Source organism: Elephantulus edwardii, unplaced genomic scaffold, assembly GCF_000299155.1.
Source record: "Elephantulus edwardii isolate Elephantulus edwardi_28Jun2011 unplaced genomic scaffold, EleEdw1.0 scaffold00131, whole genome shotgun sequence".
Classification (NCBI taxonomy): domain Eukaryota; kingdom Metazoa; phylum Chordata; class Mammalia; order Macroscelidea; family Macroscelididae; genus Elephantulus; species Elephantulus edwardii.
Genome location: NW_006399881.1, coordinates 4,810,969 through 4,835,772, shown reverse-complemented (window position 1 = coordinate 4,835,772; position 24,804 = coordinate 4,810,969). Strand labels below are relative to the sequence as shown.

At 41.9% G+C, this 24,804-nt stretch overlaps 2 protein-coding genes across 3 annotated transcripts in view; one reads left to right on the top strand and one right to left on the bottom strand.

Annotated features, from left to right (window-relative positions):
• Positions 1-11,913, top strand: part of NKRF (NFKB repressing factor) — a 24,029-nt gene extending 12,116 nt beyond the window's left edge. The window contains exons 2-3 of the mRNA XM_006893778.1: positions 7,778-7,911; positions 8,954-11,913. Of these exons, the coding sequence (XP_006893840.1) occupies positions 7,794-7,911; positions 8,954-10,911 (2,076 nt within the window). The 5' untranslated portion in view covers positions 7,778-7,793 and the 3' untranslated portion in view covers positions 10,912-11,913. The remainder of the gene's footprint in view (positions 1-7,777; positions 7,912-8,953) is intronic.
• A 6,684-nt stretch (positions 11,914-18,597) lies between these two features.
• On the bottom strand, positions 18,598-24,588 carry UBE2A (ubiquitin-conjugating enzyme E2A). 2 transcript variants are annotated; one of them, XM_006893776.1, is made up of 6 exons: positions 24,545-24,588; positions 24,333-24,413; positions 23,920-23,945; positions 20,161-20,250; positions 19,023-19,111; positions 18,598-18,726 (listed from the first exon to the last, which is right to left on the bottom strand). In XM_006893776.1, the coding sequence occupies exons 1-6, from the start codon at positions 24,586-24,588 to the stop codon at positions 18,598-18,600; spliced, it is 459 nt and encodes a 152-aa protein (XP_006893838.1). The 2 variants fall into 2 exon arrangements, with proteins under 2 accessions (XP_006893838.1, XP_006893839.1); XM_006893777.1 differs by lacking the exon at positions 20,161-20,250.
• Between the last annotated feature and the right edge of the window lie 216 nt (positions 24,589-24,804).

The window sequence follows — 24,804 nt, the reverse complement described above, 5'->3', positions numbered from 1 at the left end:
GCTCTAAGAGAGATGCAAATCAAAACAACTATGAGATATCATCTCAACCCAGTAAGAATAGCAAAATTTAACAGAACAGCAAGCAACAAATGCTGGCAAGTTTGTGGAGAGACAAACTCTTATTCACTGTTGGTGGGAGTGTAAAATGGTGCAACCACTATGGAACACTGTATGGCGCTTTCTCAAAAATTTGGAAATAGAAATACCATTTGACCCAGCAATTCCACTATTGGAAATATACCCTAAAGAAACCAGAACTGTCACCCAAACAGATAAATGCACACTTAAGTTTATTTCAGCTTTGTTCACAGTAGCAAAGAGTTGGAAACAAGTGCCCATCAACAAATGAATGGATAGAGAAGCTGTGGTATAGTCACACAATGGAATACTATGTTGCACTGAAAAACAAGGAACTCATGTAATATTATACAAAATGTGTAAGCTGAGTGAAATATCTCGGTCACAAAAAGACAAATACTGCATAGTGCCATTGTTGTAAAACAGGACTGACATGGGGGCTGGGGGGTAACAGAGAAGAGGGGATAAATAAATAATGTACATGGCATTGAAACAGACAAGGAAGAGAACTGTATAAAAGGAATATATAACTCGGTATTGTTGGCATGACAAGAGCCCAGAATAAGAGCTGCATAGTAAAGTGGTCTGGGAGTACGGGGGCTGTATAACAAATGAAAGAACTTTTTTTTTTTGAAAGAACTTTTTTTCCCAAGGAAAAAAGTGATGGGGAGGAACAGGGAGGAAAATGTGCAACAATCAACAATTGGAAACCTAAGTTCTTTATAAACTTTCATTAAAATCTCAATTTAAAAAAATATTTTTTAAAAAATACTCTAAAGGTAGCAAAGATAAGCCCAGGATAGCCAAGGTTGATTTCTCTGGAGCCCACACTTTGGTATCTCTTCAAAGCAGCCAGTCCACTTCATAAGAAACTATTGTAAAAATTGTGTATTTTAGAACTTATTATGGAAAATGTCAAATAAAACAAAAGTAGCACCTCGTGTACCCCTTCAACATCAGCTCTTGTCAGTAGTCCATAACACAGCCCTTCTAGAAGTGTCTTCTCTCCTGCCCCCAGTTATTTCTTGGAAGCAAGACTGTTAACTGGAGCTCTGGTGGCCTAGTGGGAAAGGAGTTGCACTGCCAGTTCAAAGACAAGCAATTCGAATCACCACCTGCTTAGAGAGAGAAAGATAAGTGTAATTTACAGCCTCTGAAAACCCACTGAAGGGTCAGGTGTGAGTGAGTTCCAACTCTACAGAAGTGAGGAGGATGATTTAATTCTATTCAAGATGTGTGGGCCACCATGGTCAAGATACTGGACAGTTCAATACTATGAGGATTTGTTTCCCTTTTATAATCATGTCTCTTCCCTTCTACCCTTCTACAACGCTGCATGTGTCAGTAGTTCATTCAGCTTCATTGCTGGTAACATTCCATCATATGTATGTTTTAACCATTTCCCTGTTGAGGGACATCTGGAATGATTCCAGTTTGGGGAGATTATGAATAAAACTGCTGAGAGCATTTGTATACAAATATTTGTGTTGAACATAAGTTTTTCAGTTTTCTGGGATAAATGCCCAAGAGTGTAATTGCTGGGTCATATGGTAACTGCATCGTTAATTTAATAAGAAATTGCCATATTTCCCAGAGTTGCTGCCCCATTTCCTGTCTCCACCAGCTGATTGCCTTTCTCTACATCTTCCCCTTCATGTGGTGGTGTCACCAGTTTTGTTGTTTGGGTCTTAAATTTTAGTCATTTTGATTGCGTAGTGCTATTAGTGTGAAGTTTTTGTTTTGTTTTTAGGTAATTAGTGGTTTCTGGACACTAAGCTTCTTTATTTGTAATATATATATGTTGTTATGTGCCATCAAGTTGCCTGTAAACCTTAGTGACCCTACATACAGCAGCTCTGAACCATGCCCTTTCCTGATCCAGTCTCACTAATTCCAACACACCAACCCCCACTGTCCCAGTCATTGTATCAGTCCATCTCATCCGGGGTCGTCTTCTCCTGCACTCTTCCTAGCATGATGTCTTTATCCAAGGACCTGTCTTTCCTGGCTATGGGCCCCAAGTATGTGAGATGCAGCTTCAAAATCCTAGCCTGCAAGGAGAAACTTGGTTTCACCCTTTCCGGGACAGACCTATTAATATATATTATATACCACTAGACCACCAGGGAGCCCTGGTAAGGAGTTGCACAGCCCAAACACAGGGGGCTTAGATCCACCACCTGCTCCGGGGTAGAAAGATAGGCAGTCTCTTCCCCTGCATAACAAAACATTTACTATGTCAACTATTTTCACATTTACAGCATTAATTGCCTTCACAAAGTCCACCACTCTCCGTTTCCCAAGTTTGCCATTATCCTTAATATGAACTCAGTGCCCCATAAGCAGTGATTGCCCTTCTCCCTCCCACTCACACTGCTATTAATAAACTTTAGTCTCTGCATTTTCGTGTTCTAGATTCTTCATATAAGTGGGATCATTCAAGATTTGCCCCTTAGTTCACTCACCAACATGTTTTCAAAGTTCATCCATGTTGTAGAGTGTATCAGATCTTCTCTTTATGGCTTTAATAATATTCCATTGCATGTATTTGGCACGATTTGTTTATCCATTTATCTGCTGAGGTACATTTGGGCTGTTGTGTATAGTAAGTACTGCAGTATGCTGGTGCACATGTATTTGTGTCCCTGCTTTCCAGTCTTTTGGATGAATATACACACACATCTAGGAGTAGAAAAGGGAGCTCTGATGACCGAGTGGTTAAGGAGCTGTGCTTGCCAGCCCAATGGCAAGGCTTGAATCCACCAGCCATCAAGAGAAGAAAATGGGCAATCTTCTCCTATGCAGCTTGCAGCCTCTGAAAAACCTGTTGGAGGGTCAGCTAGGAATTGATTCTGACTCAACAGCACATTAACAACAGGAGTAGAAATGTATGTGTCATATAATTTTATATTAACTTTGAGGAACCACCAGTTTTTTCACCAAGCTCCACTAGCAATAGATAAGAATTTCTATTCGTCCAGCTGTTGAGTTTTGTTTGAGGTCTTCATATATTCTTGGTGCCAGACTTCTGTTGTACTTGTGATCTGCAGATACTCTGTCCAAGTCTGTAGTTTGTCATTTGATCCACTTTATTCATAGAGACCTTTAGTGGGTGGATGGGTGGTTGTTTTTAACAGGATATTTTTCTCTTTATCCACTTGCTCTTTCAAAGATCATGCTTTTGGTGTCAAGTTTCACACCTCTTTGCCTAGCCTTCGATCTTGAAGTTCTTGTGTATTTTTCTAAAAGTTTTTGGGTTTTGGTTGTGTGTGGTTTTTTTTTAAATTTGGTATACTGTCGAATTTGATCCGGCTGGTACAGGAGGAGTTTGCCCCTCCTTCTCCAGCAGAGCATCTGGTGGATTTGAACCACCTACCTTCGGGATTGCAGTGCAGCTTCTTGCCACTAGGCCACCAGAGCTCCCTAATGTTTTTCTAGTAGTTTTATGTTGAAATGCATCATCAAGTCGGAACTGACCCTCTATAGAGAGTTTTCCAAGAATGGCTGTTCATATCCTGTGCTCAGTTTTCAATTGGGTTGTTTACCTTTATCTGGTTGTGGTGCTCGAGTATTTTATAAATTGTAGACATAAGTCCCTTGTCTGACGTGTCATTACCAATTATTTTCCCCCAGTCTGTGGCTTCCCTTTTTAGCCTGTTGGTGAAGTTTTTGGATGTGCATTGGGATTTGATTCTTAGATGGCCCCATTCATCTATTTTATCCTCTTCTGGTTGTAGATTTTTTCAGGATGCTTGGAAGACTGTTCATGTTATAGATTAGGACTTCTAGGGCTCTTCCAAGCTTTTCTTTAATGACGTTTATAGTCTTTGGTTTTAGTCCTAGGTCTCCTAGGTCCATGATCCACTTTGAGTTAGTTTTTGTGTATGGAGTGAAGTGTGGATCTTGCCTGAGTTTGCTGCAGATTTCCAATTTTGCCAGCACCATTTGTTAAAAAGGCTGTCATTTCCCACTTGACTGATTTCATCTCCTTGTCAAAAATCAGTTGACCATAGGTCAATGGGCTGATTTCTGGATTCTCAATTCTATTCCATTGATCTATGTGTCTATCAGTGTACTAGTACCATGCTGTCTTGACCACCATGGCAAAGGTGAACAATCCAATTGCAAAATGGGAACAGGAGATGAGCAGACACTTCACCAAAGAAGACATTCAAATGGCAAACAAACGCATGAAAAAATGTTCAAAATCCCTAGCTCTAAGAGAGATGCAAATCAAAACAACTATGAGATATCATCTCACCTCAGTAAGAATAACAAAATTTAATGAACAGCAAACAATAAATGCTGGCGAGGTTGTGGAGAAACTGAAACCCTTATTCACTGTTGGTGGGAGTGTAAGATGGTACAACCACAATGGAAGGCAGTGTGGCGCTTTCTCAAAAAGTTGCAAATAGAAATACCATTTGAGGAGCTCTGGTGGCCTAGGGGCAAGAAGCTGCACTGCAATCCCAGAGGCATAAGGTTCGAATCCACCAGATGCTCTACTGGAGAAGGAGGTACAATCTCCCCCTGTACCAGTCAGATTGGATTTGACGGTACATACACACAAAATAATAATAAAAAAAAAATAAAATAAAGAAAAAAAGAAAGAAATACCATTTGACCCAGCAATTCCACTCCTGGGAATATACCCTAAGGAAACCATAACTGCCACCCAAACAGACACATGTACACCTATGTTTATTTCAGCTTTGTTCACAATAGCAAAGAGTTGGAAACAAGTGTCCATCAACAAACAAATGGATAGAGAAGCTGTGGTATATTCACACAATGGAATAATATGCTGCATTGAAAAACAAGGAACTCATGAAATATTTCACAAAATAAGTGCCCCTGGAGAACATTATGCTGAGTGGAATATTTCAGTCACAAAAGGACAAATATGGCATAATGCCACTGTTATAAAGGAGGACTGACATAGGGATTCGAGCGAAACTGAGAGAGGGTAGATGGTTTATACTGCATTGCAACAGAAGAGAGAACTGTTTAAAAGGGATATATGATTAGATATTATTGTTATGACAGGAGTCCAGAACAAAGGTAACATAGTGGAGTGGACTTGGGGGGGCCTTCTTCTCTCCATCAAGCCTAATCAAAGTGTTGACCTTAGCCACATCAATGTCATAGAGCTTCTTTACAGCTTGTCTAATTTGGTGCTTGTTGGCCTTGACATCCACAATGAACACAAGTGCGTTATCTTCTATTTTCTTCATGGCTGACTCAGTGATCAGAGGAAATTTGATGATGGCACAGTGGTCAAGCTTGTTTCTCCTGGGGACGCTCTTCCGGATGTATTTGCGCTGCCTTCAGAGTCTCAGCGTGTTAGGCCACCACTGGAATGTGGGTGACGTGCAGATCTTCTTCTTTTTTTTTGGCTGTGGGTGCCCTTCAGGACTGCCTTCTTGGCCTTTAATGCCTTTGCTTTGGCCTCTGTTTTGGGGCTTCCTTCTTTGCTTTTCGTGCCACCTTCTGACCTTTTTAAAAAAAGAAGAAGATTTTGTGTTTTGTACCCTATCCCTATTTTTCTCCAATTCTATCTGAGACCATCTGTTGTGTTCCTGGTCAGAATGGTTGGTAGGGGTAGCCAGGTACCATGTACTTCTTCCAGACTCAGGAAAGAGGGAATTCCAGTGGTCTTATGGTATGAAGCTGCGTCATTTACAGCCTCTGAAAGCCTGCTGAAGGGTCAGTTATGAGTCGGATCTGGATTTGACAGCACACAACAACAAGAAAGATGAGTTATGCGTTCTAGTTTCTTCTTTAACAGGTGTGCATATTTGTGTGGATCTGTTTCTGGGTTCTCCTCTGTCAGCCTTTCACTGAGCCAGAATAGATTTATTTTGGAAAGTGGTAGTCATCGCTCATTCATTTATTAGCTGGGATGCTACTGTAAAAGAAATCCTCTCAGCAACTCTTTGGTTGTTCCAAGGTACAGATTGTACAGGAAAGTGCTGGATAAATGCTTGCCTTCTTTAATATTCACCTGTTTTCAGAGTAGTGGCTTGATTTCCAACAGTCCTGCAAAGGTGATCAGTAAGGATACTTTGAGTAATTGATGGATTCTTTAAAATATATTTGGTGTGTCGTTATCCGTTGTAGTTACTGTTCCTATCGAGACGAAGGCTCACTTTTGCCCATAGGCATCTATTTCACTTGGTTTCTGAGTCCTTTTGACACAACCCTTTTAGCCTTTGACAGCTTCCCTGTCTCCAGGCACTAGATCTCCCAGGCTTATCTTAAACACTTTTTTGTTCCAGGCCTGAAACTAGGTATTTCTCTAAGGACTGCAATCTGGATATTGATATTAATAACCCTGCAGTTCTTAACACTTATTATTTTCAGGCTCTTCATTGAACATAGCTAGGAGGAGGAGTGTGTGTGTGTGTTGTGAGGAGTCAATAAGTTGAATACAACTCATATAGGGGCCCTGTGAACAACAGATCTGAGCTCTGTCCTATCCTGTGCCATCCTTATAATGTCTGACATGCTTGAACCCATTGCTGCAGCCACTGTGTCAATCCATCTCATTGAGGGTCTTCCTCTCTTTTGCTGACCTCCACCTTTCCAAGCATGAAGTTCCTTTCCTAGGAATAGCCTCTCCTGGCAACATGCCCAAAGTATGTGAGATGAAGCTTCATCCTCCTTGCCACCAAGCAACACTCTGACTACACTTTCCAAGATATATCAATTTGTTGTTTTGGTGTTCCTTGGGATATTCAGTACTCATCTCCAACACCATAACTCAAAGGCACTAGTTCTTCTTCTGTCGTCCCTTAGTCAATGTGTCCAGCTCTCAGATGCATAGCAAGTGATTGAAAACACCATGGCCTGAATGAGGCGCACCTTAGTCTTAAAACTGGCATCATTGCTCTTCAAGACTTTGGAAGGATCCCTGATATCAGACTTTCCCAATGCTATATGTACACCTTTTGATTTCTAGACTGCTGATACCAAGTTTATCCAAGTAAGATGAAATAATTGACTATTTCTATCTTTTCTCCATCTATCACGATGTTTCCTGTTAGCCCAGTGGTATTTTTATTTTCTTTATATTGAGATATAATTCATATTAAAGGCTATAGTTTTTTATTTTCTACAGCAGGCATTTCAGGTCCTTCTTACTTTACACAAGCCAAGTTGTGTAATCTGCATGACAGAGGTTGTTGATTAGTCTTCCTCCAATCCTGACCCCACATTCTTCTTTATAGGGTCAACCTTCTCAGATGTTTTGCTCAGCATACAGATTAAATATGTTTGGAGAAAGTATACAACCTTGACTCATATCTTTCCTGATTTTAAACCATGCTGTATTCGCTTGCTCTATTTGGACAATAGCTTCTTGATCTAGTATAGGTACCATAATATGTGCATATTAAAGAAGAGTAAGTCATGAGTTTATGCTGATGTTTTAAATTCAAATTAATATAACATCCTCTTTTTTTCTTGATTTTATATTTGCATATCTTCTCTTAAAAAACCTTGGTCTTAAAGACAGTAACATGATTACTCATTTATTGGAAAATTTGCTAGGTAAGTATTTTAGGGGCAGATTTGATAGCCAAGATACTTCTTTTGAAAAGGTCCTATGGGGGGCAATATTAAGACTGGCTCATTTAGAGGCTTTGTGAAAAACCACATTCTTATTTATTATAACTGTAGGTTATTTTCATTTAAATAGGTACAGCCCACGCTTGATGGAAAAAATTCTGCAAATGGCTGAAGGCATTGATATTGGGGAAATGCCATATTCCTATGATCTGACGCTGTCTAAGTATGCCAAAGGTCAAAAACGCCACCTCTCACCATGTGACGGTGAGTATACTTGTTTCTGAAAAGTGGGATTTGAAGAAAAAACCATGACCTTTTAAAAAATGATATGAGTGTGGTGTATGCTTTTAATAACATTGAAGCATTTCAGCTTTCCATTATTTACACCTCTACCTCTTTTTTTTTTTTTTGAGAATGCTATGTAGAAGTGAAAGCTAAGAATACTGGAGACAGGCTATAATGCTGTCCTTAAGGTCCATGGCATGGCACCTGTCTCCAAATAGAATACCTTATACCACAATCATTCAAGTAGCTGAGTAACTGAATCCTCTTGGATGGGTCTAAGATGGGCCTGCTTTGTACTAAACAGTGTTATACGGAGGGAGTGCTAGTATAGCATCTGCTGTCGCCTCACAAGAGAGCTTCAAGTTTGATATCCCTCCTCCTAATCCATTAGCGTCTAGCTGTTAATTCTTTTAGAAATAAAATAGAGCAAGCACCCTTTTGTGCCACACAGATCAGGACGAGGATTTGGAGGTGGGTATTTTGGGGACCACTTGGTCACAGCTCTCTGCAATGCTGTCATAGAGTGTGAGCTTTATAATCAGACTTGAGTATCCTTAGCTTTCACTTCTACTCTGATAGAAAGGGTTTGTGAAAAAGCCTCTGGTCATCATCTCTGTTGCTCTAGAGCCACCTGTTCTAGGTGTGGTCCTTAAGTTAGCTTTTTCCCAGCACAGGTCTGATGAGCTGATACTGGAACAAACCCTCTTTAACCCAGAGTACATGGCACCTGTGTGTTAACCCATTTGCTGAGAAAGCATCTATTAGTCAGTATTAGTCAGCCTGCATAGTTAATATGTTCCTTGGTATATTTTTCTCACAAATCTTCCCTCACACATGAATTGGTAGGACACATCCCTCCTTATACTGGGACTTTACATTGATATTTGAGTCCCTTCACCTTTGTGATGGGAATTACCTCGCTCTAGCAATGTAGCTTGTGCACAATTTGGAAGTATTTTCCTGCCTGGTTCTTTTACAATGTTCCCTTTTTAATGAATTGTAAATTTCACTCGTTCTGTAGGTCAAAATCCTCCTAAAAAGCAAGCCGGTTCCAAATACCATGCAAGACCTCGTTTTGAGCCTGTCCATTTTGTAGCTAGTAGTTCAAGCAATGAAAGACAGGAGGAACCTTATGGACTGCAAACAAGAGAGATAAATGAGCAGATACACTTTGCCAGCATGTCAAGAGACGTCTCCCAAGATTATACGCAAGACTCTTTCAGTATCCAAGATGGGAATTCTCAGTACTGTGATTCATCAGGATTTCTTTACACAAAAGACCAGCCTGTAACAGCAAACATGTATTTTGACAATGGAAAGCCTGCTCCAAGCAGCACTTCCCATCAGGGAAACTCCCAAGCAGCTTCTGAGCCTTCACCATCACAGACGTTTCCCGAGTCAGTGGTCGCTGAGAAACAGTATTTCATTGAAAAGTTAACAGCGACTATCTGGAAAAACCTTTCAAATCCAGAGATGACATCTGGCTCCGATAAAATCAATTATACTTACATGTTAACACGCTGTATTCAGGCATGTAAAACAAACCCTGAGTATATTTATGCCCCTTTAAAAGAAATCCCACCAGCTGACATCCCCAAAAATAAAAAACTTCTAATTGATGGTTATGCATGTGAAGTTCGCTGTCAAAATATCTACTTAACTACAGGTTATGCTGGCAGCAAGAATGGGTCCAGGGATCGAGCAACTGAACTAGCTGTGAAACTCTTGCAGAAGCGGATTGAAGTGAGAGTTATCCGACGGAAATTCAAGCACACATTTGGGGAGGACCTTGTGGTGTGTCAGATTGGTATGCCTTCTTATGACTTTCCCCCGGCACTGAAACCACCAGAAGAGCTGGTAGTATTAGTGAAAGATGCTTCTGGGCAGCCAATTTTTAATGCTTCTGCCAAACACTGGACCAATTTTGTCCTTACAGAGAATGCAAATGATGCAATTGGCATCCTTAACAACTCTGCCTCGTACAACAAAATGTCTGTTGAGTACAAATATGAGATGATGCCAAATCGCACCTGGCGCTGTCGGGTATTTTTGCAGGATCACTGCTTAGCTGAAGGTTATGGAACAAAAAAAACAAGTAAACATGCAGCTGCTGATGAGGCTTTGAAGATTCTTCAAAAGACCCAGCCCACTTACCCATCCGTCAGAAGTTCTCAGTGCCAAGCCAACTCGTCGCCCAAGGGATCTGGGAAGAAGAAAGACATAAAGGACCTCGTGGTGTATGAGAACTCTTCCAATCCTGTGTGCACCCTGAACGACACAGCTCAGTTTAACCGGATGACCGTGGAGTACGTGTACGAGCGAATGACAGGCCTCCGGTGGAAATGCAAGGTGATCCTAGAGAGCGAAGTAATTGCGGAAGCCGTTGGCGTGAAGAAGACTGTCAAGTATGAAGCCGCGGGGGAGGCTGTAAAAACCCTCAAAAAGACCCAGCCCACTGTCATTAACAACTTGAAGAAAGGAGCAGTGGAGGATGTGATTTCCAGAAATGAAATTCAGGGCCGCTCAGCAGAGGAGGCTTACAAACAGCAAATCCGAGAAGACAACATCGGCAATCAGCTGCTGCGAAAGATGGGCTGGACAGGGGGTGGGCTCGGTAAGTCTGGTGAGGGAATACGGGAGCCCATCTCGGTCAAAGAGCAGCATAAGCGAGAGGGGCTGGGACTTGACGTTGAAAGAGTGAATAAACTTGCCAAGCGAGATATTGAACAGATCATCAGAAATTATGCCCGCTCGGAGAGCCACACGGATTTGACTTTCTCTACGGAACTGACTAATGATGAGCGGAAGCAAATACACCAGATTGCACAGAAATATGGCCTGAAGAGTAAGTCCCACGGAGTGGGCCACGACAGGTACCTGGTAGTTGGGAGGAAAAGACGGAAAGAAGACTTGCTGGACCAGCTCAAACAGGAGGGCCAGGTGGGGCATTATGAACTTGTAATGCCTCAAGCAAATTGAGTTCTTACTAATTTATTTTGTAAATGCCTTATGAGGCAAATTTATAAACAAAAGAGATGCTACATTTTCTGGGGGCAGAGCAATTGTTTCATATAGTGCTTTATTGGATATGAAAACCTGGAAAAATCTGTCCACTTGTATTAGCTTAATCCACATGATGGCATTGTGCAGTTACTGTTCGTGTCTTTGATACTGCTATGCCCCCTTGGATTTTGGCTATTTGTACAAAGCAAGAACACATCTCTGAATGGGATTTTACTCTGAGAACAAATTCTCATTTTAAAGGGCATATATAGCACAGCAGTCCGCAACATTATGTAAAGTTGATGTTGACTACAGCAAAACTACAGTCTTCCATAATTACAGAAAAGTGTCCCATCATTTTGTATTATCTATTTTCATCTTTGTGTGAGGCTAGCTCTATAGAATGTTTACCAGTAAATTGTGCTGTACTTGAAAATGTCCTGATCAATGAAATGATGTAAAACTTCCTTAAAGGAATTTTAGTGTTCATTTTATTTATAACTTCTACCACATGACTCCCCACCCCCCGAATATTGGGAGTGATTTACTGTACCTTGTGATACATGATGGGTTTTAATAAATGCTACTCTTCATGCTGAGAGAGCACTGCTTGTGGGAGCAATTGAAAGGAGTCTGAAACAGGTCCATTCTGAAGAAAGGAAGCTTGAGCTGTTTGTTCTTGGTGCCTTGCAGAGAGACTCACAGCGACTCCCCATTCTAGCTTTCCCGTGGTTTGGATGTGCAGCACATCCAGGCCGGCCACAGCTGTGGCAGAGCTTGATGTAAAAAAACTGAAGACATTGGTGCTTAGAGGAGAAGGTCAGTTGGCTGGTCCGTCTCTCATAAAGCTTATTAAGCCTCAAAAGTTGACTTTGTAACATATTTAAAACTGCTATTTTCGCTTATTTCTGGGATGTATAAAAAAATTGTACAAAGTGGATTAGTGTATGCTTCCTGAATAAAAGGAGCCCAAGTTGATCACAGTGGTGGCTTGTTTCATTTATGGGCAGCAACAGAGGAAGGACAGTTGGGGGCCTTGGAGAAGGACAGGATAGGCAGTCCCCGCTGGGTGACAAATGAGATCAGTTTCTATATGTGTCTTTAAGTCAAATCTGTAGGTAAGGTGGAATGAGTACATACAGTTCTTATTTAATATTACTTTAGAGCAGGTGAGGTAATTATGATAAAGACTTTGTTGTAAGTAGGGGTTAGTTCAATAGTTGCAAAGTGGGGCCAATTTGCATAATATTAAAGGGCAAGTACAAGTTATCTGTACTTTACAAGGCCTTAACCTGGGGACTTAACTGTGGTGATTGTATAAAATGTTTCCGTTTCAGCACCTGGGCACATGTGGATGAATCTGACTCAGCAGAGAGGAACAGCTGGTCAGTCACTGTCACAGCTGTCCTGTGGCCCAGCATGCTGGTTACAGCCAGATCTTTAGCCATTCACTTTTACATGCTTTTGGGTTTGTTATCCTGGATCAATCCCAGATGTTTATTGTTAGCAGTTAAAACTTCTTCAGTGCAATGCTTTTCAAGAAGTGTCTAAAATATTTAGCACCCTGCTTGACAAGGGATTGGTCACAGTGATTTTTCCTTGCCCTTGTTTTAAATGTATATATTAACATCAATGTTTAATTATGTATTAACATTGGAGCTATGTAAAGGGATTCATTTCAGCACCTGGGTCCCTGTAACTAAGTCACCACAATGACTAGAAGAGTGTGTCATTTATTTTCCACTATCTACCTCTTTACAGTGTGTAGTCCTTTGTTAGAGAAATGAGGTGTGCATTTCATTTGGGCAAACAATACTTTCACAGTGGTAAAGGGAACAAAGCTAAAGTCTTTAAATTTTATAGGATTAAACTATTTCATTAACATTGAAAATGGGGTTTTGCCCCCAGCCCTCCCCACAGTGCACCTCCTATTCCAGATTATTGTAATACATATAATGCCTAATCATGTATTCCTTTAGGACAGTTCATCCCTCATCTGATCTAATTCAGTGTTCATTTTCTGTCCACTCTTGCCATTCTGTCCCCAAACCCTCCCCCCCATGTTGCTGTATACCATAGAGTTGGAGCCGACCCTCTGATGGGTTTTTAGTTAATTGCATGGGACAAGATTGCCCATTTCTCCCACAGAGCAGCTTTGGGATTGCAGTGCACCTTCTTGCCACTAGGCCACACCAGAGCTCCCTAACCTCCATCTCCGTATCTGTCCTATTTTATAGTAGTGGTGTTGTGCAGTATTTGTCCTTTAGTGACTAAGATATTTCACTCAGCATAATGTCCTCCAGGCTCATCATTGTTATGTAATGTTTTAGGAGTTCATTGTTTTTCAGTGCTATGGCGTATTCCATTGTGTGAATATACCATAGTTTTTCTATCTATTCGTTTGTTGATGAGCTTCCTTTTTTTAAAACCTGGAAGGTTCATGCCAACTTTGAGAACCTATGGTTCAGTAGCTGGATGCTGTAGAGTCGATTTGGTCCCCCTAGTAGCGTAGTTGATAGGGAGTTGTACTGTTAACCCAAAGGTGGTACAGAGTTCTCTGGTGGTTCAGATCCACCAGCGGCTCCATGAGAGAAAGATGGGCAGTATCCTTCTGTGCAGTTTACAGCCTCTGAAATCCTGCTGAAGGGTTAACTTTGAATCAGTTCAGACTTGACAGCAAAGATTGTGGGGTTTTGTTTGTTTTTCTTTTTATTGGTGGATACTACACACAGGTAACAGTTATGCCATGTACAGCACAGTGGAACATCGTCCATCCAATCTTCACCATCTTCACAATTGTTGCTGGGCTTGAGTCCATTGTTTCAGCCATTTCTTTGAGGCTTCCTCCTCTTTTTTTTTTTTTTTCTTTTTTTTTTTTTACTGTCCTACCAGGCAAGGGACATCTAGTGTTAAGGATTTGTACTGCAGTCCCAAGGATTGACAGTCTCCTCCCTTGCAATTTACTGCCTCAGATAACCTGTCCGAAGGTCAGCTATAGGTCAGTTCCAACTCAGCAGTGCTCAGCAACTACCAAGTATGTTCATCTCCAGAAACTGGTCCCTTTTGATAGCAAGCGCCAACAGACATGAGATGACGTGTTGTCATCCTTGCTTCTACAATGGTTCAATTAGTGAACTAAAACTGCTAGTCTTTCTCTGAGGAATTAAGGGACATGAGATCTTTAATCATTTCTTTCCTCTTCCCAAACTAGTTTTCTAGGGTTAAGGATCAGGGGAGGTAATAAAGTTTTATGTATAATTCTGGTTTGGTTAAATAAGTCTTACAAAATACTGACATAGTTACAGTTAAGAACACTTCCAAAAGACTGAGCCAAGTAACTACAAATTTAATTCCTCCATTCAAGGGATCAGGTTTCCTAACCTGGGACTGGTACAGAATTAGTATGAAGTCACTTAACTATGATTGAGAATAAAATATGTTGAGAAATGAAGTTTACAAGAATGAGTTGCTGACAAACTTGCAGTTCATTGTTGCCTCTTAATTCTCTTTGAAATGTTGTTGTTATGTGCCGTCGAGTTGTTTGCGACTCAGCGACCCTATGCACAACAGCCTTAAATCCTGCTGTCCTGCGTCAACCGCACTGTCTCTGACACACCCATCCCGATTACCCCAGTCACCGAGTCAATCCATCTCATAGAGGGTCTTCCCCTCCTGCGCTGTCCCTTCACCCTCCCAAGCATGATGTCCCTCTCCAAGGACCCGTCCCTCCTGGCAACATGTCCAAAGTATGTCAGACGAAGCCCCAGAATCCTTGCCTCCAAGGAGTAGCTTGGTTTAATCCTCTCCAAGATGAATCTGTTTGTTTTCCTGGCAGTCCATGGTACATTCAGTACTCTTCTCCAGCACCACAGCTCAAAGGCATCAACTCTCCTGTCCTCCCTAGTCATCGTCCAACTCTCTGATGCGTAACAAGTGATTGCAAAGACCATGGCCTGTATCAGGCGCACCTTAGTCTCCAGAGAGACACCGTTGCTCCTGAGTACTTTAGAGAGGTCCCTAACAGCAGACTTTCCCATCGCGATACACTTTTTGACTTCCTGACTGCTGGTGCCAAGAGTGTTGACTGTGGAGCCGAGCAAACTGAAGCTGTGAACAATCTCAATCTCTTCACCATCTATCCTGATGCTACCGATTGGTCCAGTGGTGAGAATCTTTGTCTTCTTGACATTGAGCCTCAGTCCATACTGAAGGCTGCAGTCCTTGACCCTTCGCAGCAAGTGCATGAGGTCCTCCTCAGTTTCAGCAAGCAGGGTTGTGTCATCTGCATAACGCAGATTAATAGATCTTCCACCAATCCTGATGCCACAATTCTCCTCATAGAGCCCAGCCTCTCGGATAATCTGCTCTGCATACATGTTGAAAAGGTATGGAGACAGGATGCATCCCTGGCGTACACCCCAATTTTGAACCATGCAGTGTTACCTCTTTGAAATACTTTAAAAAAAAAAAAACCAACACAACAAACCCAGTATATTGGACATGATATCAAAAGAAACCAGCCTAGACATCATGCTGGAAGATGTGGGAAGTCGAAGAAAGACCCTCAAGATAGACTTAGTGACTGTAACAATGAATTCAAGCATATTGAGAAATCATGTAGATGGTGCAGGATAATACAAGGTTCAGAGGTTCTGTTGTTCCTAGGGTCATTATGAGTTGTGGGTGACTGGATGGTATCTAACCACCACCCTTGCCATAGTCCATAGGGAGTTGCACTGCCTGCCCAAAGGCAGGAAGTTTGAGTCCACCAGCTGCTCTGAGGGAGAAAGATGGGCAGTCTCCCATGCAATTTATAGGCCTGAAAACCCACTGGAAAGTCAGCTATGACTCAGTTCTGACTTGATGGCAATGTGATTTTTCCTTACCCTTGCTTTAAAACCTAAATGCAGATTCAACTTCAGCTTTACTATATTTTCATTTTGAGGAATAGATCTATTTTCAGCTAAATATAACATTTTATCTAATAGATTTACTTTTCAGATTTTTTCCCCTCCCTTTTGACTGCAAAATGAATGGAAATGTAATGCTGTCTGCTGGAATCCTTTTTTTAGTGGTACACAATGCATTCACTTTGCTATGAGTAACCCCTGAAGCTGGAGATGAGTCCTAAATTAAGGACTCTAATTACAACTTCGGTTCTTCATCAAACCCCCCTTCCTCACATCAGCAGGTGCAGAACTGACTCCAGTTCAACTTACTGCCATTTCAAAAAGAGGCCTCTCAAATCCATTAATTTTGTTACAATTGCAGGCAACCTGTTGTGTTAGCATTTGGGGGTTTTTTAAAGGCAAATTAAAAAGTGCAAATGGTCTGTGGTGTTTTGTGGGTATGCCTTTGGCATGCAAGGTTGTTGACTGTTGCAAGGTTTTAAAAGGATTACCTGTGAAAAGGGTTTGGGGATAGTCTTTCTCAAGAGGCATACAAAAGAAAAGGTATCTGTTCATTCCCAACCTCACCTTAATTTTTTTTCTGTCTAAATATTTACGATAACCTGGCCACAGTTAAGAGAAAGCTAATATGAAACTAATTCACAAAAAATGGACCAAGACAATGTGGTGCTAATTTGGAGCAATCATTAAATGGGGGGGATTTCTACTAGGTGCAACAAATTAATGTGTGTTGTTATGTCCTGTAGAGTTGGCACCAGCTCATAGCTGACCAAGATTTCAGAGGCTATAAATTGTGTGGAAGGAGATTGCTCACTTTTCTTCACTGGAGCAGCTGCTGTATTCCAGCTGCCTATCTTAGGTTGTCAGAGCAACTCTTTACCCCACTAGACCATATACAGGGAGACCCAGTGTTAAGAAGCTGTGTTTATAATCCCAAAGCCACTCAGCCCAAAGCCACCAGCTAGGCAATCTCCTCCCTTGTGATTTACTGCCTCTGAAAACCCGCTGGAGGGTCATTTGTGGGTTTGTTCCGACCCAGTGGCACACCTTTACTCCCAATTGAGGTAGAAGTACCATGTCTTAAAAAAGTGGGCTACATGCACCAATGAGGGTTGAGCTTAGCTTCATTTCACTTAACCTCTCCCCTAGGTGAGTACCAAGAGCATCCACAGCAGTTTTTAGTCACTGTTAATTTCTCTTTAAAATGGGGTGAGCTGTTCCCTGGAAGGAAGTTTTGTTTGAACAAGGTGATTAAGGACACCTCTATACACTCCAAAGTTTACTATAGGATTTAAAACACATTTTGTAGTAGTTTGGTCCTGTTTGACTTTGAGCTGGGGCTTTTTAAGAGGAGAGCAATGTCAGGCCCCAGTTAAATCTTGGTGTCTGAATGCTCTGGCAAACAGCCGGGATTGTTTATCCTCCCTTATCACAAGTTTATCCCCTTGACTGACTATAATATAGACTAAAGCGTTTGTTTTGCTTTACAGTTTTATATTCTGTTAACATGTTAACACTTAGACTGAAGGGAGAGAGGGAAGTCCTCTCCATTTGTATTTTCTTTTCCTCTCCCAGAATAAATTTTTCATTATAATGCTTAAGACGGGGGAAATGAGTCTTATACCTTGACTACAAAATTTTAAGGTTATTTTTATTTACAACTTTTGAAAAATGTACAGTTTTTACATGGGTTACTTTTGCAAAGTTAGAAGAGTGAAAAATGCACAAAAGGTGAAAATGCAACATTAGACAAAACATTTACAAGCCTTGTCCCACACTGCTACTTAAAGATACTATTTATCTGAAAGTATAAATATTCAAAGTAAGATTATGGATCTCAGGAGATCCTCAGAATGCTGAAAGGGAAGAAATGAAAGCATGCAGCATTAACTTGGGATTTGAGGTGAGATAGTTTGCCACAGAAACACTCCCTTCTTTGGAGTAAATAAAAACCAAAAAGATGGGGGATTGTAAGCGTGCTTATCTAGGACAGCACTGCTCCTTTAAAAAGGTTAAAGGGCCTCCAGCTTTTCCTAGTTTAAAAAACTAATGATTGTTCCCCTCCCTCTGCTCCCACACCTCTTTAAAAAGCAAAAGCCCAGCCGACTTCCGTATTCTGAAGCTAAACTGGGTAGTCTAGTCAATATCTCACAAGGAGAGGATGTCAGTTACTACAATTGCTGCAGTCCTTTGGCTGAGTCCTTTAACATTCTCCTTCCTCCCATAGAATCCCAATTAGTTAGAGCTCAGTATCAGGATTTTAAGACTCCACTGCTCTTTCCAAGTGGATGTTTGATGGATGCGTTTGTTTTCCATAGACCGTATTCCAAATAGGGCCTAAAACCAATACAAGTGAAGGACTAGCCAGGATGAAAGAAATACTTCAGCAATCGTTTTGTTAAAAATAACATCCTGGTCATCACCCTACTCATAAGCACCACTTGTATAACAATTCATTTTTAAAAGCTTAATGTAAAGTACAGTAACAGTACTGCCCTAGGACTGGACATGAAATAACACAGAAAAGAAATTAAGCATTAGTAATGTATGCAAGTAACCCAGGTACAGTACATTTGAATTCATAGAGTGTTTTCTGATGTTCAAGGAGAGGGGAGAAAGGGTAGGAAAACTTGGCAAGGGGGGAGATGGAAAGAAACAGCACAACAGCTATTTTTCTTTTAATAAAGTAAAGGTGACAAACACATCATATATATTTTTCTTATGACCAGCCTCTTCTTTCACAGCACCCGGGTCAACAGTCACGCCAGCTCTGTTCTACTATAGCAGAAACACGCTTTTCATATTCCCGCTTGTTCTCCTGGTACAGCTGAGCAGCCTGGCTGTTGGCTGGACTATTTGGATTGGGTTCATCCAATAGAGACTACAGAGACAATTTTTCAAATGTCAGTTCCTCAATACAGAACGAACAATCAATTTTATAAAAGACAGTGACAGTCAAATGCTTGCCCAAAATGGCAGCCAAATTTGCTCTTTATCACAGGAACCTAAGTTACCTTCATTAACTAACTAGTAGCTAAGTAAAAGATCTAATGGACATTCAGCTATAAAGCAAGTAAGTTTTGGTCAAAAGAAAAAGGTCTATTAAGTTAGACTTTGAAAAACAATTCACTTGCTAATAAAATATCAAGAGTCATAGTCACACTGACGAAAATTCACCTGTATGGATGTTAAAATGGAAGACACATCATAGGTTGGGCTCCAGCGGTTCTGCAATATATCCAGACATATGCTGCCATCGGCATAGACTAAGAAGAGAAGAAGGTGCATTAAATATAAGACCAGCATTAAGGTTTGAACACTATAGTTAAGGCAAATATGGTCAATAATACTTTGCTTTGGAGGTTTCAAAAGAGCCTGGGTAGCACAGTGGTTAAGTCCCTGGCTACCAACAGAAAGGCCAGCAGTTGCTAGGAGCTGGAATCTGCTCCAGAGCAGTGGGACTTCTGGCTTGAGGTTTAAAATGATTCCTAGATTACTTCCCAATTAGCTTCTTCGACATATGAGTTATAATTGTTCCTGATGACATATTCAGAATGATCAGAGAATGTCAATTGTGATCAGCATAAAACTGGAAGATACTAAAAGTCTTCCTTCAAAAGACTGTCCTGTTGTCCAGAGTAGTTTTCTAATAGAGTCCCTAACCATCCATAGGTCAGTGGGAAATTTCCATCCACATCTTTCAGAACTGTATTTCCTATGTGAAATAACATTCAAATGATAGCTTAGAGTTCACAAAATTCAATTTTTGCATAAAGATAAAAATAATACACCTGGAAAAACTAACTTGAAGGCAAGATTTTCTAGCCTTACTACTAGACAAAAAAACCAAACCACACACCCCACCATGATATATTAGGATCACCTGTAGCACGTTTCTAACATACTGCACACCTGGCCCACAGATTCTGATGTTCAGTGGGGCCACCATATACTTATAAAATGTACCCTGGCCATTCCAGAGTTGGAAACTTGTTCTGAATGTCAATTGAAATGATTATAACACAAGATTACTCCAGTCTGGTCTTAACGTTAACAGCAAAGCTCAAAAGCATTTTTAAGTTGGTTTTAATAAGCAAATGATGGCCAAAACCAGGAGGCGCCAAGCAAAGGGAAGGTACCTTCACAGCCTCCATTCTATGATTATTGAATCAGATAGGAAAAGGCCACCATGAACAAGCTCAGTTTTTGGATGTCAAAACAGATACTGAGGTACAACAAATGAATAGGCAACACGGGATACCTCCATAATAAGCGTGACAGTAGTTTCAAAGACTGCTTTAAAAGTGATACTTGCCATTTGGATGAAACATCTTAGAGACAAATCTAACAGTGGGTGGTTTATTCGGATATTCTTCAGTGAATTCTATTGTGAGCTTAAATGTTCCTGTAGTTGGAAAAGAAAAGTTTAAGGAAATGTACCACAAAATTCAATAGTACTTTGTTCTTAAGGTGATGCAACTTTTTAAATTACATGAAACAATGCAAAGATGTAGGGTAGAGAGGAAAAGAAGAGGCCAGCTAAGGGACAGAGTACCAGAAATTGCTCCAAAATGCCCTAAATACCTTTACCACCACCCAAATGGAAGTGGTTTTCTTTTGCTATTATTCTCCCAGAAACTTAAGAGACAGCTATCTCGAACTTTAAAAAGTGCCTGCAGGATAACTTTAGCCACTGTACATTTTGGAAAATAACCTTAAAATAAAGTGACAATAAAACTGGGGCGAAAATTGGGCCTTCTTCCTTTAGAAGACTGAAAGACCTCAAAAGCCTATTTCAGTCAGCTGCCATCTTCAACTCCCCAGTGACTTTTTTAAACAGACTAGAAAGAATGAAAAACAAAGGTTAAGAAATTATGCTAGGAACACAAATCAATCACAATAAAATGATTCTTAAAATTCTTATCTCTCTGATAGAAAGGAATTGTAAGTATCTACTGGTTCCTTTTCCTATTATAGTGACTCTGAAACAAGAATTTGACTATAAGCAAACAAAAACGCTTCCTAGTAGCTCTCCAAAACCCTACATGTGACTCATAAGGTATGTCACTATAAACTCACACGAATGGAGAGGATCTGTGATAGAAGAAAAACAACAAAAATCCTACCTGATTAAAAAAAAAAAAAAGGAAGTAATGTCTCTGTGGTAAACTTATCTAATGGGAAATGAATTTTTTTTTTCCTGGAATACAGGTTGTCCTGAGGTAGCAGCAGGTTCTAAAGCATAGTAGAGCACATCCTATGACATTTTTAGAAGTCTAAGCATTGCAGACAATTTCAGCCTCAAGATTGACACTATCTATATGAACTTTGTTCACCTTCCTGAGGAGGTAAAAACATTGTCCAAAAAAGTACTGACTCACCTCTATATACAAAGGGACCGAGGAAATGACAGTGGCTTGAGTATGGCCACAGGCTAAGATAGAGTTAAACTGGAAAGTGTATGCCTATGTCATTTACAAAGTCAATTTTTTAAAAATACTGTGTTGGCCAAAGAGGATACTTCTACCAGTGCTTCCAGCCATTTGGCCACCAGACTGGGTGGAAAGGACCTGTACTGCAATCCCAAAGGCAATGGTTCAAATGCGCCAGCTGCTCCACAGGAGAAGGATGGGCAGTCTCCTCCTGTGTGATTAACTGCCTCTGAAAACCCATTGGAGGGTCAGCTATGGATTGGTTCTGACTCAATGGTACGCAACAATTTGGACCCCAGAAGAAAAACTTTAACACCTTGTCAACAATTTTTAGATGTGATCAGGAATAATACATTTCATCCCCTTTGTATTCAGCACACACACCATGAAACTTTGAAGCAGCAGCATTTTTTGCCCCCTGTGTTTTGTTTGGCAGTATAGGCTCTTAGGAACAGTCTTCTTACTTAAAGTGTGCAAAGTCAAGTCAAAATACTTCCAAGAGTTCCTTTTTCTTGAGATTTCATCTTTTCATTAAGACATCACTCTTCCAGAAACTCCCACTAGAAATGGGTTTTAGTTTCAATGAAGTAAGTAGCAAAAGTACTTCAAGGACTATACATTTCTTTAACATACTGGAAGCAGCAAAATCAACCATGTCCCTTGTCCTTAATCACTCATTCCCAATAAATTCAGAATGGGGGGGGTATTTTTACAGCCATGGTTAATGTTCAAGACACCTGAGAAATATCCATGGATTGCCACTATTTAATAGAATGTATTAGAAAAAGGACACTAATTTAGCCTGAGTAATTCTTACAGTAATGCCAGGATGGAGATACACATCATCAAAAAAGAGCCAGTGATGTCAAGGGGAAGGGCCAGGTAGATAATGGATTCCATAAGCACCATTTCAATCCAGACCACTTACAACAAGAGAAGCACCCTTGAAATATTTAAGTAGCTAACCCCCAGCAAAGTGATGTACTATTAATAAAGCTGTGCCTAGCATAAAGCAGTCTGAATGAAAAGAAAGGGGGGAGGCAGTGAAAACTAAGTGTGTGAGAGCTAAAGCTAAGCTGCCCTTAAAGCTAAGAATTATAGTAGATTCTCATCCTGGAGAGGAAATTAAAGTGTAGCTAGGTCTTATGGATCAGTTCAAAAAATGAACCGTACCAAAGTAGCATGCTGTTAGAACCACTTTCTCCTGTTGTCATTTTGGTTTCTTACAGCTTTGAAGAGCTTTGGTATTTACCCAGGGAGTTCAAAGAGGCAGCTGAAAAGTTTCCAGGTGACTGTGTACAATTTCTTAGGGAGAAGTGAGTGTGGGAAACAAATCAGAACTGATTGCTGCTGACCTACCTCCCAACCTTTTTAGGGACTGGCACCATCAGAAAGCAATCCAACTAGGCAACATTAAGCAAGTGCTAAGTAGTGTGTGGAAATATACTTGTTCCCACCTTCCAAATGAGTTATGTGTGTACATATCAAACACTATGTGAGTAAAGGAAGGGGGGAAAGTGAAAAAAAACTTTTTCTTTTAAAAGACACTTTAACTATGAGAGTTTTATGAGTAGAACTAAGATTTCAGGCAGTACTATCTTTAAAATGTACTGAACTTTCAAAAAAAAAAGCCAATCAACATCTAATCACATGTGCACACACATAGACACCCCTGCACACACACACAGTGCATATAACACTATCAGCATCATTTTCTTGGTTGTGATAGTATTCAAGCTGTACATCAGGGAGAGTGAAGAGTTGGTGAGGGGATATATGAGCCTCTCAGTATTAAATCTTACAACTGCACATGAAGTTGTAATTACTTTCAATGAAAACTTTTCTAAATCTTTCAAAAGCCACTAACATGCTTGCGGGGAAAAAAAAAACCCAAACAAAACACCACACCACCACCAAACCAAACCAAACTTATGTCAGTGAAAAGATAGGCATCGACAATAAATGGCATGGCGTTATCTTCAAGCAGGCTGGATGTTGTCTAGAAGGTACCTCAATTCTGATGCCAGCTAGCTTTGAGATTACTGATAAAGTGAGAAAAGCACACACACAGAAGAAATAATACTGTACTCAAAATAACCAGTCAAGATTAGCTAGTGAGGGCAAGGCAATATTCTGCGAAACGGTAGCTAGCAGCCATGTGGGTGCAAGGGCTTCTTGGCACAAACCCTTGGCAGGAATCCGTTTCAACAGTGCAGACCCTCAGGAGCATAGTTCTGAACTAGGTGGACTCCAGGGTTTGTGCCTCCATCAGCAACCAGCTGGGTTAATCCTAACTCAGCGTCTTGTGGGGTGAATCGAACAAGAGCACAGGTCGAACCTCAAAAATCTATCCCCATCGGTGCTTGGGTGCTCCTTTGACACTGTATCTTCCCCTTTCCCAGATTAAGAGAAAGGGGGGGGGAATAAAAGAGCGACGAAGGTGCGGTTGTAGTCAGGCAGACAATAGCGAGAGAACAACCTGCCACATCCTGGATTGCACTCAAGCCCTAAGTAGTCAGGGGCGAGGAAAGGGGTAGGTCCCTCCCTAAGCAAGAGGCGCCCCCAGGGGGACAGGGAGCCCTCTACCCCGTCCCGGCTAATGGGGCTCCTTGGAAAGGTGGGTAAAGAAGCTTCTCTCTTACCATCCTCAAAGGGGGTCCCTTCGGGCCTGCAATAGAGAACAACCACCATCAGTAAGCACCGGGGGGGGGGGGGCTCCCTCCTCCCGGGCCGGTTTGCGGCCATGTCCAGCCCCGCGAGCCACCGTGTCCGGGGTGGGGACGCAGCCAATGACTGTTTCGGGTTCCAAAAGGCAGCGCAGGCCGCCGAGCCTAACCGCCACCACTCCCCGCTCCGCCCCCCTCAGAACCCCAAACGCTGTCTCCTGGCAGCGGGAACTGAACTAATCGAGGTACAGGCTCCGGGGTGGCGTCTAGGCCCGGCCACCCCGGAACATCCTCCTGTTGGCCGGTGCCGCGGCCCCGAGCCGCCAGCGGCGGGTCCAGGGGGGGCCGCCTCGCCTTTCCCTGCATCCCCCAGAGACGCGCCGACTCACCCGAAGATGACCGCGTTCCAAACCATAATGTTGTTCTCCGAGGGGGCGCCGCTAACTCCGGCGGGGGGATCCTCCTGCAGCCTGTGGCGAGAGGGAGGTGGCCCCTGAGGCTCCCCCGGCGGCCCCACCGCACCCCGACCGCCGCGGGACCCGCCCTGAGCCCCGGCCGGGCGGCCCCCCGAGCCCAGGATCTCTCAGCTGGCCGCTTTTACCTCTTGAAGTCCCTCATGAGGCGCCGCCGAGCCGGGGTAGACATATCTCGAGTGGGGTCAGGGGTGGGGCATACACCGGGGTATCTGCTCCCGGCGGAGGCTGTCGAGGCCGAGGAGGCGGACGGAGCCGAAGCCGGCGACGAGGAAGAGCCTAGAGGAACAGCACTGCCCCTTCGCAAACGAGGGTCGGTCTGGCGCCGACTAAGCACCACCCCGGAGTAGACGGGGGCGGAACCAACCTGCGGGGAACGAGAGGGGGA

Excerpts from the sequence above, each read along its gene's own strand:
- UBE2A (XM_006893776.1), bottom strand. The coding sequence starts at position 24,588 with ATGTCTACCCCGGCTCGGCGGCGCCTCATGAGGGACTTCAAGAG. Across the intron at positions 19,112-20,160 it reads TAAGATGTTTCATCCAAATG|TCTATGCCGATGGCAGCATA; the intron begins GCAAGTATCACT and ends TTCTCTTCTTAG. Across the intron at positions 18,727-19,022 it reads CCATTTTAACATCCATACAG|TCTCTATTGGATGAACCCAA; the intron begins GTGAATTTTCGT and ends TTGTCTCTGTAG.